Source organism: Oncorhynchus clarkii, chromosome 26 (genome assembly GCF_045791955.1).
Source record: "Oncorhynchus clarkii lewisi isolate Uvic-CL-2024 chromosome 26, UVic_Ocla_1.0, whole genome shotgun sequence".
Lineage (NCBI taxonomy): Eukaryota > Metazoa > Chordata > Actinopteri > Salmoniformes > Salmonidae > Oncorhynchus > Oncorhynchus clarkii.
Window position 1 is genome coordinate 48,153,463 of NC_092172.1, and position 16,226 is coordinate 48,169,688.

The window sequence follows — 16,226 nt, forward strand, 5'->3', positions numbered from 1 at the left end:
CCTCACCACACACACCTCACTCAATCTCAGCCCCAACAACCAGGTACACACACCTCACTCAACCTCAGCCCCAACAACCACACCTCACTCAACCTCAGCCCCAACAACCAGGTACACACACCTCACCTCACACACCTCACCTCACCACACACACCTCACCACACACACCTCACACCTCACATCTGACTCATTCCTCTCTACTGTATAATCCTGTATTGAGTCTCCATTATGATTCAATACATCTGACTCATTCTTCATAACTGTGTGTTTCAGAGCTCTACGTCCCACTACAACACAGGGACGTGGGGCATCGTCCAGGGCCAGTTGAGGCCCCTGCTGGCCCCCAGAGTCTATACTCTCCCCATGGTGAGGTCCATAGGGAAGACTATGGTGCAAGGAAAGAACTATGGACCTCAGATCACTGTCAAAAGGATCTCTACACGGTATGTCCACTGTCCTAGAGGAGTAGAGATGTTCTCCCCACGGTATGTCCACTATCCTAGAGGAGTAGAGATGTTCTCCTCACGGTCTGTCCACTATCCTAGAGGAGGGTAGAGGTTCTCCTCACGGTCTGTCCACTATCCTAGAGGAGGAGAGATGTTCTCCTCACGGTCTGTCCACTATCCTAGAGGAGTAGAGATGTTCTCCTCACGGTCTGTCCACTATCCTAGAGGAGGAGAGATGTTCTCCCCACGGTTTGTCCACTGTCCTAGAGGAGGAGAGATGTTCTCCTCACGGTCTGTACACTATCCATAGGAGTAGAGATGTAGAGGTTCTCCTCACGGTCTGTCCACTGTCCTAGAGGAGTAGAGATGTTCTCCTCACGGTTTGTCCACTATCCTAGAGGAGTAGAGATGTTCTCCTCACGGTCTGTCCACTCTCCAAGATGAGTAGAGATGTAGAGATTCTCCTCACGGTCCACTATCCTAGATGAGTAGAGATGTAGAGGTTCTCCTCACGGTTTGTCCACTATTCTAGAAGAGTAGAGATGTAGAGGTTCTCCTCACGGTCTGTCCACTATCCTAGAGGAGTAGAGATGTTCTCCTCACGGTTTGTCCACTATCCTAGAGGAGTAGAGATGTAGAGATTCTCCTCACGGTTTGTCCACTCTCCTAGAGGAGTAGAGATGTAGAGGTTCTCCTCACGGTCTGTCCACTCTCCTAGAGGAGTAGAGATGTAGAGGTTCTCCTCACGGTCTGTCCACTATCCTAGAGGAGTAGAGATGTTCTCCACACAGTCTGTCCACTATCCTAGAGGAGTAGAGATGTTCTCCCCACGGTCTGTCCACTATCCTAGAGGAGTAGAGATGTTCTCCTCACGGTCTGTCCACTATCCTAGAGGAGTAGAGATGTTCTCCTCACGGTTTTTCCACTATCCTAGAGGATTAGAGATGTAGAGGTTCTCCTCACGGTCTGTCCACTATCCTAGAGGAGTAGAGATGTTCTCCTCACGGTCTGTCCACTATCCTAGAGGAGTGGAGATGTAGAGATTCTCCTCACGGTCTGTCCACTATCCTAGAGGAGTAGAGATGTTCTCCTCACGGTCTGTCCACTATCCTAGAGGAGTAGAGATGTAGAGGTTCTCCTCACGGTTTGTCCACTGTCCTAGAGGAGTAGAGATGTTCTCCCCACGGTCTGTCCACTATCCTAGAGGAGTAGAGATGTTCTCCTCACGGTCTGTCCACTATCCTAGAGGAGTAGAGATGTTCTCCTCACGGTTTGTCCACTATCCTAGAGGAGGAGAGATGTAGAGATTCTCCTCACGGTTTGTCCACTATCCTAGAGGAGGAGAGATGTAGAGATTCTCCTCACGGTTTGTCCACTATCCTAGAGGAGTAGAGATGTAGAGGTTCTCCTCACGGTCTGTCCACTATCCTAGAGGAGTAGAGGTTCTCCTCACGGTCTGTCCACTATCCTAGAGGAGTGGAGATGTTCTCCTCACGGTCTGTCCACTATCCTAGAGGAGTAGAGATGTTCTCCCCACGGTCTGTCCACTATCCTAGAGGAGTGGAGATGTTCTCCTCACGGTCTGTCCACTATCCTAGAGGAGTGGAGATGTTCTCCTCACGGTCTGTCCACTATCCTAGAGGAGTGGAGATGTTCTCCTCACGGTCTGTCCACTATCCTAGAGGAGTAGAGATGTAGAAATACATCAGAATCACTGTCTAGATGTTTTCTTAAAGAGCTTTTTCAACACAAAGAATCTTAAAGTGTCTTTGAAAACCACAAAGACATGTAGTGATCTGAAGGTTGATGTGGCACCACTGTTTCAGATGTCTGCTCGGTACGGCAGTATGAAATGCAGTGTGTTCATGTTATGATGTCTGCTCGGTACGGCAGTATGAAATGCAGTGTGTTTATGTTATGATGTCTGCTCGGTACGGCAGTATGAAATGCAGTGTGTTTATGTTATGATGTCTGCTCGGTACGGCAGTATGAAATGCAGTGTGTTTATGTTACATTGAGATTCAACTAATTGTTCTCTGCCTCCCTTTTTCTTTCATCTTCCCTTTCCTCGACCTTCTCTCTCCTTCCTCTACCTTCTCTCCATCCTCTACCTCTCTCTGTCTCTCTCTCTCTCTCTCCCCCTCTCTCTCTCTCTCTCTCCCTCTCTCTCTCCCTCTCTCTCTCTCTCTGTCCCCTATCTCCTCTCTCTCGCTCCTTCCTCTACCTCCTCTCTATCTCTCTCTCTCTCTGTCCCCTATCTCCTCTCTCTCGCTCCTTCCTCTACCTTCTCTCTCTCTCTCTCTCTGTCCCCTATCTCCTCTCTCTCGCTCCTTCCTCTACCTTCTCCCTCTCTCTCTCCCTCCATTCTCTACCTCCTCCATCTCTCTCTCTGCCTCTCTCTCCATCCTCTACCTCCTCCCCCTCTCTCGCTCCATCCTCTCTCTCTTTCTTTCTCTCTCTTTCTCTCTCTGCCTCTCTTTCTTTCTCTCTCTGCCTCTCTCTCCATCCTCCTCTCTCTCTGTCCAGGGGTCGTAAGTGTAAGCCCATCTTTGTGCAGATAGCCCGTCAGGTGGTCAAGCTGAATGCGTCTGACCTGCGACTGCCGTCCAGGGCCTGGAAGGTCAAGCTGGTGGGGGAGGGGGCCGACGATGCTGGAGGGGTGTTTGATGACACCATCACTGAGATGTGTCAGGTAGAGTAACAGTTTAACTACAGTAGAGTTTACAGTTAGATGTGTCAGTAACAGTAGAGTTTACAGTTAGATGTGTCATTTACAGTAGAGTTTACAGTTAGATGTGTCAGTTACAGTAGAGTTTACAGTTAGATGTGTCATTTACAGTAGAGTTTACAGTTAGATGTGTCAGTTACAGGTACAGTTTACAGTTAGATGTGTCAGGTAGAGTAACAGTTTAACTACAGTAGAGTTTACAGTCAGATGTGTCAGTAACAGTAGAGTTGACAGTTAGATGTGTCATTTACAGTAGAGTTTACAGTTAGATGTGTCAGCTACAGGTATAGTTTACAGTTAGATGTGTCAGTTACAGTAGAGTTTACAGTTAGATGTGTCAGGTAGAGTAACAGTTTAACTACAGTAGAGTTTACAGTTAGATGTGTCAGGTAGAGTAACAGTTTAACTACAGTAGAGTTTACAGTTAGATGTGTCAGTAACAGTAGAGTTTACAGTAAGATGTGTCAGTTACAGTAGAGTTTACAGTTAGATGTGTCAGTTACAGAGAGTTTACAGTTAGATGTGTCAGTTGCAGTAGAGTTTACAGTTAAGATGTGTCAGTTACAGTAGAGTTTACAGTTAGATGTGTCAGTTACAGTAGAGTTTACAGTTAAGATGTGTCAGTTACAGTAGAGTTTACAGTTAAGATGTGTCAGTTACAGTATAGTTTACAGTTAAGATGTGTCAGTTACAGGTAGAGTTTACAGTTAGATGTGTCAGTTACAGTAGAGTTTACAGTAAGCTGTGTCAGTTACAGGTAGAGTTTACAGTTAGATGTGTCAGTTACAGTAGAGTTTACAGTTAAGATGTGTCAGTTACAGTAGAGTTTACAGTTAAGATGTGTCAGTTACAGTAGAGTTTACAGTAAGCTGTGTCAGTTACAGGTAGAGTTTACAGTTAGATGTGTCAGTTACAGTAGAGTTTACAGTTAGATGCTGCAGGAGGTATTATTAACAGTAGAATTAGTGACTGTGTTATAAATAGTAGTGAGATAGTAACAGTAGAATTAGTGACTGTATTATAAATAGTAGTGAGATAGTAACAGTAGAATTAGTGACTGTATTATAAATAGTAGTGAGATAGTAACAGTAGAATTAGTGACTGTGTTATAAATAGTAGTGGGATAGTAACAGTAGAATTAGTGACTGTATTATAAATAGTAGTGAGATAGTAACAGTAGAATTAGTGACTGTATTATAAATAGTAGTGGGGTAGTAACAGTAGAATTAGTGACTGTATTATAAATAGTAGTGAGATAGTAACAGTATAATTAGTGACTGTATTATAAATAGTAGTGAGATAGTAACAGTAGAATTAGTGACTGTATTATAAATAGTAGTGAGATAGTAACAGTAGAATTAGTGACTGTATTATAAATAGTAGTGAGATAGTAACAGTATAATTAGTGACTATTATAAATAGTAGTGAGACAGTAACAGTAGAATTAGTGACTGTATTATAAATAGTAGTGAGATAGTAACAGTAGAATTAGTGACTGTATTATAAATAGTAGTGGGATAGTAACAGTAGAATTAGTGACTGTATTATAAATAGTAGTGAGACAGTAACAGTAGAATTAGTGACTGTATTATAAATAGTAGTGAGATAGTAACAGTAGAATTAGTGACTGTATTATAAATAGTAGTGAGATAGTAACAGTAGAATTAGTGACTGTATTATAAATAGTAGTGAGATAGTAACAGTAGAATTAGTGACTGTATTATAAATAGTAGTGAGACAGTAACAGTAGAATTAGTGACTGTATTATAAATAGTAGTGAGATAGTAACAGTATAATTAGTGACTATTATAAATAGTAGTGAGACAGTAACAGTAGAATTAGTGACTGTATTATAAATAGTAGTGAGATAGTAACAGTAGAATTAGTGACTGTATTATAAATAGTAGTGGGATAGTAACAGTAGAATTAGTGACTGTATTATAAATAGTAGTGGGATAGTAACAGTAGAATTAGTGACTGTATTATAAATAGTAGTGAGATAGTAACAGTAGAATTAGTGACTGTATTATAAATAGTAGTGAGATAGTAACAGTAGAATTAGTGACTGTATTATAAATAGTAGTGGGATAGTAACAGTAGAATTAGTGACTGTATTATAAATAGTAGTGAGATAGTAACAGTAGAATTAGTGACTGTGTTATAAATAGTAGTGAGATAGTAACAGTAGAATTAGTGACTGTATTATAAATAGTAGTGAGATAGTAACAGTAGAATTAGTGACTGTATTATAAATAGTAGTGAGGTAGTAACAGTAGAATTAGTGACTGTATTATAAATAGTAGTGGGATAGTAACAGTAGAATTAGTGACTGTATTATAAATAGTAGTGAGATAGTAACAGTAGAATTAGTGACTGTGTTATAAATAGTAGTGAGATAGTAACAGTAGAATTAGTGACTGTATTATAAATAGTAGTGAGACAGTAACAGTAGAATTAGTGAATTAGTGACTGTATTATAAATAGTAGTGAGATAGTAACAGTAGAATTAGTGACTGTATTATAAATAGTAGTGAGATAGTAACAGTAGAATTAGTGACTGTATTATAAATAGTAGTGAGATAGTAACAGTAGAATTAGTGACTGTATTATAAATAGTAGTGAGATAGTAACAGTAGAATTAGTGACTGTTATAAATAGTAGTGAGACAGTAACAGTAGAATTAGTGACTGTATTATAAATAGTAGTGAGATAGTAACAGTAGAATTAGTGACTGTATTATAAATAGTAGTGGGATAGTAACAGTAGAATTAGTGACTGTATTATAAATAGTAGTGAGATAGTAACAGTAGAATTAGTGACTGTATTATAAATAGTAGTGAGACAGTAACAGTAGAATTAGTGACTGTATTATAAATAGTAGTGAGATAGTAACAGTAGAATTAGTGACTATTATAAATAGTAGTGGGATAGTAACAGTATAATTAGTGACTGTATTATAAATAGTAGTGAGACAGTAACAGTAGAATTAGTGACTGTATTATAAATAGTAGTGAGATAGTAACAGTAGAATTAGTGACTGTATTATAAATAGTAGTGAGACAGTAACAGTAGAATTAGTGACTGTATTATAAATAGTAGTGAGACAGTAACAGTAGAATTAGTGACTGTATTATAAATAGTAGTGAGATAGTAACAGTAGAATTAGTGACTGTATTATAAATAGTAGTGAGATAGTAACAGTAGAATTAGTGACTGTATTATAAATAGTAGTGAGACAGTAACAGTAGAATTAGTGACTGTATTATAAATAGTAGTGGGATAGTAACAGTAGAATTAGTGACTGTATTATAAATAGTAGTGAGATAGTAACAGTAGAATTAGTGACTGTATTATAAATAGTAGTGAGATAGTAACAGTAGAATTAGTGACTGTATTATAAATAGTAGTGAGATAGTAACAGTAGAATTAGTGACTGTATTATAAATAGTAGTGAGATAGTAACAGTAGAATTAGTGACTGTATTATAAATAGTAGTGAGATAGTAACAGTAGAATTAGTGACTGTTATAAATAGTAGTGAGACAGTAACAGTAGAATTAGTGACTGTATTATAAATAGTAGTGAGATAGTAACAGTAGAATTAGTGATTGTATTATAAATAGTAGTGGGATAGTAACAGTAGAATTAGTGACTGTATTATAAATAGTAGTGAGATAGTAACAGTAGAATTAGTGACTGTATTATAAATAGTAGTGAGACAGTAACAGTAGAATTAGTGACTGTATTATAAATAGTAGTGAGATAGTAACAGTAGAATTAGTGACTGTATTATAAATAGTAGTGAGATAGTAACAGTAGAATTAGTGACTGTATTATAAATAGTAGTGAGATAGTAACAGTAGAATTAGTGACTATTATAAATAGTAGTGAGATAGTAACAGTAGAATTAGTGACTATTATAAATAGTAGTGAGATAGTAACAGTAGAATTAGTGACTGTATTATAAATAGTAGTGAGATAGTAACAGTAGAATTAGTGACTATTATAAATAGTAGTGAGATAGTAACAGTAGAATTAGTGACTATTATAAATAGTAGTGGGATAGTAACAATATAATTAGTGACTGTATTATAAATAGTAGTGAGATAGTAACAGTAGAATTAGTGACTATTATAAATAGTAGTGAGATAGTAACAGTAGAATTAGTGACTGTATTATAAATAGTAGTGGGATAGTAACAGTAGAATTAGTGACTATTATAAATAGTAGTGAGATAGTAACAGTAGAATTAGTGACTATTATAAATAGTAGTGAGATAGTAACAGTAGAATTAGTGACTGTATTATAAATAGTAGTGAGATAGTAACAGTAGAATTAGTGACTATTATAAATAGTAGTGAGATAGTAACAGTAGAATTAGTGACTATTATAAATAGTAGTGGGATAGTAACAATATAATTAGTGACTGTATTATAAATAGTAGTGAGATAGTAACAGTAGAATTAGTGACTATTATAAATAGTAGTGAGATAGTAACAGTAGAATTAGTGACTGTATTATAAATAGTAGTGGGATAGTAACAGTATAATTAGTGACTGTATTATAAATAGTAGTGGGATAGTAACAGTAGAATTAGTGACTGTATTATAAATAGTAGTGGGATAGTAACAGTAGAATTAGTGACTATTATAAATAGTAGTGGGACAGTAACAGTAGAATTAGTGACTGTGTTATAAATAGTAGTGAGATAGTAACAGTAGAATTAGTGACTGTATTATAAATAGTAGTGGGACAGTAACAGTAGAATTAGTGACTATAATAAATAGTAGTGGGACAGTAACAGTAGAATTAGTGACTGTGTTATAAATAGTAGTGAGATAGTAACAGTAGAATTAGTGACTGTATTATAAATAGTAGTGGGACAGTAACAGTAGAATTAGTGACTATTATAAATAGTAGTGAGATAGTAACAGTAGTAGTAGTAGTAGTAGAATTAGTGACTGTATTATAAATAGTAGTGGGATAGTAACAGTATAATTAGTGACTGTATTATAAATAGTAGTGAGATAGTAACAGTAGAATTAGTGACTGTATTATAAATAGTAGTGAGGTAGTAACAGTAGAATTAGTGACTGTGTTATAAATAGTAGTGGGGTAGTAACAGTAGAATTAGTGACTGTATTATAAATAGTAGTGGGACAGTAACAGTAGAATGAGTGACTATTATAAATAGTAGTGGGACAGTAACAGTATAATTAGTGACTGTATTATAAATAGTAGTGGGGTAGTAACAGTAGAATTAGTGACTATTATAAATAGTAGTGGGACAGTAACAGTAGAATTAGTGACTATTATAAATAGTAGTGGGACAGTAACAGTAGAATTAGTGACTGTATTATAAATAGTAGTGGGACAGTAACAGTAGAATTAGTGACTATTATAAATAGTAGTGGGATAGTAACAGTAGAATTAGTGACTGTATTATAAATAGTAGTGGGACAGTAACAGTAGAATTAGTGACTGTATTATAAATAGTAGTGGGACAGTAACAGTAGAATTAGTGACTGTATTATAAATAGTAGTGGGACAGTAACAGTAGAATTAGTGACTATTATAAATAGTAGTGGGATAGTAACAGTAGAATTAGTGACTGTATTATAAATAGTAGTGAGATAGTAACAGTAGAATTAGTGACTGTATTATAAATAGTAACAGTAGAATTAGTGACTGTATTATAAATAGTAGTGAGATAGTAACAGTAGAATTAGTGACTGTATTATAAATAGTAGTGAGACAGTAACAGTAGAATTAGTGACTGTATTATAAATAGTAGTGGGATAGTAACCGTATAATTAGTGACTGTATTATAAATAGTAGTGAGATAGTAACAGTATAATTAGTGACTGTATTATAAATAGTAGTGAGACAGTAACAGTAGAATTAGTGACTGTATTATAAATAGTAGTGAGATAGTAACAGTATAATTAGTGACTGTATTATAAATAGTAGTGAGACAGTAACAGTAGAATTAGTGACTGTGTTATAAATAGTAGTGGGATAGTAACAGTATAATTAGTGACTGTATTATAAATAGTAGTGAGATAGTAACAGTAGAATTAGTGACTATAATAAATAGTAGTGAGATAGTAACAGTAGAATTAGTGACTGTGTTATAAATAGTAGTGGGGTAGTAACAGTAGAATTAGTGACTATAATAAATAGTAGTGAGATAGTAACAGTAGAATTAGTGACTATAATAAATAGTAGTGAGATAGTAACAGTAGAATTAGTTACTGTATTATAAATAGTAGTGGGATAGTAACAGTAGAATTAGTGACTATAATAAATAGTAGTGGGATAGTAACAGTAGAATTAGTGACTGTATTATAAATAGTAGTGAGATAGTAACAGTAGAATTAGTGACTGTATTATAAATAGTAGTGGGATAGTAACAGTAGAATTAGTGACTGTATTATAAATAGTAACAGTAGAATTAGTGACTGTGTTATAAATAGTAGTGAGATAGTAACAGTAGAATTAGTGACTGTATTATAAATAATAGTGAGATAGTAACAGTAGAATTAGTGACTGTGTTATAAATAGTAGTGGGATAGTAACAGTAGAATTAGTGACTGTATTATAAATAGTAGTGGGATAGTAACAGTAGAATTAGTGACTGTGTTATAAATAGTAGTGGGATAGTAACAGTAGAATTAGTGACTGTATTATGAATAGTAGTGAGATAGTAACAGTATAATTTGTGACTGTATTATAAATAGTAGTGGGATAGTAACAGTAGAATTAGTGACTGTATTATAAATAGTAGTAGTGGGACAGTAACAGTAGAATTAGTGACTGTGTTATAAATAGTAGTGGGGTAGTAACAGTAGAATTAGTGACTGTATTATAAATAGTAGTGGGGTAGTAACAGTAGTAGTAGAATTAGTGACTGTATTATAAATAGTAGTGGGGTAGTAACAGTAGAATTAGTGACTGTATTATAAATAGTAGTGGGATAGTAACAGTAGAATTAGTGACTGTATTATAAATAGTAGTGAGATAGTAACAGTATAATTAGTGACTATTATAAATAGTAGTGAGATAGTAACAGTAGAATTAGTGACTGTATTATAAATAGTAGTGGGACAGTAACAGTAGAATTAGTGACTGTGTTATAAATAGTAGTTGGGTAGTAACATTAGAATTAGTGACTGTGTTATAAATAGTAGTGGGGTAGTAACAGTATAATTAGTGACTGTATTATAAATAGTAGTGAGATAGTAACAGTAGAATTAGTGACTGTGTTATAAATATTAGTGGGGTAGTAACAGTAGAATTAGTGACTATAATAAATAGTAGTGGGACAGTAACAGTAGAATTAGTGACTGTATTATAAATAGTAGTGGGACAGTAACAGTAGAATTAGTGACTGTATTATAAATAGTAGTGAGATAGTAACAGTAGAATTAGTGACTGTGTTATAAATAGTAGTGGGGTAGTAACAGTAGAATTAGTGACTATAATAAATAGTAGTGGGACAGTAACAGTAGAATTAGTGAGTGTATTATAAATAGTAGTGGGACAGTAACAGTAGAATTAGTGACTGTATTATAAATAGTAGTGGGACAGTAACAGTAGAATTAGTGACTGTATTATAAATAGTAGTGAGATAGTAACAGTAGAATTAGTGACTGTGTTATAAATAGTAGTGGGGTAGTAACAGTAGAATTAGTGACTATAATAAATAGTAGTGGGACAGTAACAGTAGAATTAGTGACTGTATTATAAATAGTAGTGGGACAGTAACAGTAGAATTAGTGACTGTATTATAAATAGTAGTGGGACAGTAACAGTAGAATTAGTGACTGTATTATAAATAGTAGTGAGACAGTAACAGTAGAATTAGTGACTGTATTATAAATAGTAGTGGGATAGTAACAGTAGAATTAGTGACTGTATTATAAATAGTAGTGGGATAGTAACAGTAGAATTAGTGACTGTATTATAAATAGTAGTGGGACAGTAACAGTATAATTAGTGACTGTATTATAAATAGTAGTGAGATAGTAACAGTAGAATTAGTGACTGTATTATAAATAGTAGTGAGATAGTAACAGTAGAATTAGTGACTGTATTATAAATAGTAGTGGGACAGTAACAGTAGAATTAGTGACTGTATTATAAATAGTAGTGGGACAGTAACAGTAGAATTAGTGACTGTATTTTAAATAGTAGTGAGATAGTAACAGTATAATTAGTGACTATTATAAATAGTAGTGAGATAGTAACAGTAGAATTAGTGACTATTATAAATAGTAGTGGGACAGTAACAGTAGAATTAGTGACTGTATTATAAATAGTAGTGGGATAGTAACAGTAGAATTAGTGACTGTATTATAAATAGTAGTGGGACAGTAACAGTAGAATTAGTGACTATTATAAATAGTAGTGGGACAGTAACAGTAGAATTAGTGACTATTATAAATAGTAGTGAGATAGTAACAAACATTCTAAGTGGTTTGCTGTTTAGGATTTGGGGACAAAGCCTCAGTCTCAACCTGAAGTCATTTCCTTGTGGTGTCTGCACTATGTTCAAACCAAATCAAATCAATTTTTTTCCCTTCGTACATCAGCTGATATCTCAAAGTGCTGTACAGAAACCCAGCCTAAAACCCCAAACAGCAAGCAATGCAGGTGTAGAAGCACGGTGGCTAGGAAAAACTCCCTAGAAAGGCCAAAACCTAGGAAGAAACCTAGAGAGGAACCAGGCTATGTGAGGTGGCCAGTCCTCTTCTGGCTGTGCCGGGTGGAGATTATAACAGAACATGGACAAGATGTTCAAATGTTCATAAATGACCAGCATGGTCCAATAATAATAAGGCAGAACAGTTGAAACTGGAGTTCTATGTATATTCTTCTGAGTTTATCCAAACTTCTTTACCAGAGAAATTGACTGTTTTCCTGAAATGTTCAACTGAGTCAGAAAAGTGATATTATTTAGAGACGGGCTGTGGACAGGATATCTTGTGAGACTGACGCCTATTTCCTGTGTAGGAGTTGGAGACGGGAGTAGTGGATCTCCTCATCCCCTCCCCCAACGCCACAGCTGAGGTGGGCTACAACAGAGACAGGTGAGGACTGGCTAGGACACCAACAGAGACGCACAGTACCACATATAGAGACAGTACCACAATACTGACATGCTGTCTCATTGCCAGTCACCATAGAGACAGTACCACATTACTGACACGCTGTCTCATTACTAGTCACCATAGAGACAGTACCACAATACTGACACGCTGTCTCATTACCAGTCACCATAGAGACGCTGTCTCATTACCAGTCACCATAGAGACAGTACCACATTACTGACACGCTGTCTCATTACCAGTCACCATAGAGACAGTGCCACATTACTAGTCACCATAGAGATGCTGTCTCATTACCAGTCACCATAGAGACGCTGTCTCATTACCAGTCACCATAGAGACAGTACCACGTTACTGACACGCTGTCTCATTACCAGTCACCATAGAGACAGTACCACATTACTGACACGCTGTCTCATTACCGGTCACCATAGAGAAGCTGTCTCATTACCAGTCACCATATAGAGACAGTACCACAGACTATACAGAAGTATAGTCTATATGACACTGTGTTGTGGGCCACTACAGAGCTATAGTCTATATGACTATGTGTTATGGGACACTACAGAGCTATAGTCTATATGACACTGTGTTATGGGCCACTACAGAGCTATAGTCTATATGACTCTGTGTTATGGGCCACTACAGAGCTATAGTCTATATGACACTGTGTTATGGGCCACTACAGAGCTATAGTCTATATGACTCTGTGTTATGGGCCACTACAGAGCTATAGTCTATATGACTCTGTGTTATGGGACACTACAGAGCTATAGTCTATATAACTCTGTGTTATGGGACACTACAGAGCTATAGTCTATATGACTCTGAGTTATGGGCCACTACAGAGCTATAGTTTATATGACTCTGTGTTATGGGCCACTACAGAGCTATAGTCTATATGACTCTGTGTTATGGGCCACTACAGAGCTATAGTCTATATGACTCTGTGTTATGGGCCACTACAGAGCTATAGTCTATATGACTCTGTGTTATGGGCCACTACAGAGCTATAGTCTATATGACTATGTGTTATGGGCCACTACAGAGCTAGAGTCTATATGACTCTGTGTTATGGGCCACTACAGAGCTATAGTCTATATGACTCTGTGTTATGGGACACTACAGAGCTATAGTCTATATAACTCTGTGTTATGGGACACTACAGAGCTATAGTCTATATGACTCTGAGTTATGGGCCACTACAGAGCTATAGTCTATATGACTCTGTGTTGTGGGCCACTACAGAGCTATAGTCTATATTACTCTGTGTTATGGGCCATTACAGAGCTATAGTCTAAATGACTCTGTGTTATGGGCCACTACAGAGCTATAGTCTATATGACTCTGTGTTGTGGGCCACTACAGAGCTATAGTCTATATGACTCTGTGTTGTGGGCCACTACAGAGCTATAGTCTATATGACTCTGTGTTGTGGGCCACTACAGAGCTATAGTCTATATGAGGTCAACTCTAAACCTCCCTCCCTCCCCCAGGTTCCTGCTGAGCCCGTCAGCCTGTCTGGATGAGCAGCTCCTCCAGTTTAAGTTCCTGGGTATCCTGATGGGGGTGGCTATCCGGACCAAGAAGCCCCTGGACCTGCACCTTGCCCCCATGGTGTGGAAGCAGTTGTGTTGTATTCCTCTGGTCCTGGAGGATCTAGAGGAGGTGGACCTGCTCTACGTTCAGACACTCAACAGCATTCTTCACATTGAAGACAGTGGCATCACAGAGGATAATTTCCATGAGGTGATAGATTTATCCTGTCTTTTTTTTTCTCCTCAGCTTAAGGTCACGAGCTACGATATTGGTATGAGGATGAGGGGGGGGGGTGAGGATGAGGATGAGGGGGGATGAGGATGAGGATCAGGGGGGGTTGAGGATGAGGGGGATGAGGAGGATGAGGGGGAGAGGGAAAGAGACACAACGAGAAGCTTGGAGGGGAGTGATGGTTCACCTCCATTCAATTTGGATTCAATACTGGAACTGACATGGATGGGGAGATTTGACTTGGAAACTAGCCTAGGAAATGGAGCTGTGTTTCCTGTTTGACTTGGAAACTAGCCTAGGAAATGGAGCTGTGTTTCCTGTTCGACTTGGAAACTAGCCTAGGAAATGGAGCTGTGTTTCCTGTTTGACTTGGAAACTAGCCTAGGAAATGGAGCTGTGTTTCCTGTTTGACTTGGAAACTAGCCTAGGAAATGGAGCTGTGTTTCCTGTTTGACTTGGAATGGTGATAATATGGTATGGTGATAATATGGTATGGTGATAATATGGTATGGTGAGGTCTCTCAGTATGGTGATAATATGGTATGGTGATAATATGGTATGGTGATTATATGGTATGGTGAGGTCCCTCAGTATGGTGATAATATGGTATGGTGAGGTCTCTCAGTATGGTAATAATATGGTATGGTGAGGTCTCTCAGTATGGTGATAATATGGTATGGTGAGGTCTCAGTATGGTGATAATATGGTAAGGTGAGGTCTCAGTATTGTGATAATACGGTATGGTGAGGTCTCTCAGTATGGTGATAATTTGGTATAGTGATAATATGGTATGGTGAGGTCTCTCAGTATGATGATAATATGGTATGGTGATAATATGGTATGGTGAGGTCTCTCAGTATGGTGATAATATGGTGTGGTGAGGTCTCTCAGTATGGTGATAATATGGTATGGTGAGGTCCCTCAGTATGGTGATAATATGGTATGGTGGTAATATGGTATGGTGATAATATGGTATGGTGAGGTCTCTCAGTATGGTGATAATATGGTATGGTGATAATATGGTATTCTGAGGTCTCTCAGTATGGTGATAATATGGTATGGTGGTAATATGGTATGGTGAGGTCTCTCAGTATGGTGATAATATGGTATGGTGTGGTCCCTCAGTATGGTGATAATATGGTATGGTGATAATATGGTATGGTGATAATATGGTATGGTGATAATATGGTATGGTGAGGTCTCTCAGTATGGTGATAATATGGTATGGTGAGGTCTCTCAGTATGGTGATAATATGGTATGGTGGTAATATGGTATGGTGATAATATGGTATGGTGAGGTCTCTCAGTATGGTGATAATATGGTATGGTGAGGTCTCTCAGTATGGTGATAATATGGTATGGTGATAATATGGTATGGTGAGGTCCCTCAGTATGGTGATAATATGGTATGGTGGTAATATGGTATGGTGATAATATGGTATGGTGAGGTCTCTCAGTATGGTGATAATATGGTATGGTGTGGTCCCTCAGTATGGTGATAATATGGTATGGTGGTAATATGGTATGGTGAGGTCTCTCAGTATGGTGATAATATGGTATGGTGAGGTCTCTCAGTATGGTGGTAATATGGTATGGTGAGGTCTCTCAGTATGGTGATAATATGGTATGGTGAGGTCTCTCAGTATGGTGGTAATATGGTATGGTGAGGTCTCTCAGTATGGTGATAATATGGTATGGTGAGGTCTCTCAGTATGGTGATAATATGGTATGGTGATAATATGGTATGGTGGTAATATGGTATGGTGAGGTCTCTCAGTATGGTGATAATATGGTATGGTGTGGTCCCTCAGTATGGTGGTAATATGGTATGGTGAGGTCTCTCAGTATGGTGGTAATATGGTATGGTGAGGTCTCTCAGTATGGTGATAATATGGTATGGTGAGGTCTCTCAGTATGGTGATAATATGGTATGGTGAGGTCTCTCAGTATGGTGGTAATATGATATGGTGAGGTCTCTCAGTATGGTGATAAAATGGTATGGTGAGGTCTCTCAGTATGGTGATAATATGGTATGGTGAGGTCTCTCAGTGTGGTGTTAATATGGTATGGTGAGGTCTCTCAGTATGGTGGTAATATGGTATGGTGGTAATATGGTATGGTGAGGTCTCTCAGTATGGTGATAATATGGTATGGTGAGGTCTCTCAGTATGGT

At 37.4% G+C, this 16,226-nt stretch overlaps 1 protein-coding gene across 1 annotated transcript in view; it reads left to right on the forward strand.

The window, feature by feature from the left end:
• The window catches only part of LOC139385215 (probable E3 ubiquitin-protein ligase HERC1), a 230,863-nt gene that overhangs the window by 203,096 nt on the left and 11,541 nt on the right, over window positions 1-16,226 (forward strand). The window contains exons 77-80 of the mRNA XM_071130328.1: window positions 274-443; window positions 2,973-3,138; window positions 12,189-12,265; window positions 13,780-14,032. Coding sequence (XP_070986429.1) covers window positions 274-443; window positions 2,973-3,138; window positions 12,189-12,265; window positions 13,780-14,032 — 666 coding nt within the window. The remainder of the gene's footprint in view (window positions 1-273; window positions 444-2,972; window positions 3,139-12,188; window positions 12,266-13,779; window positions 14,033-16,226) is intronic.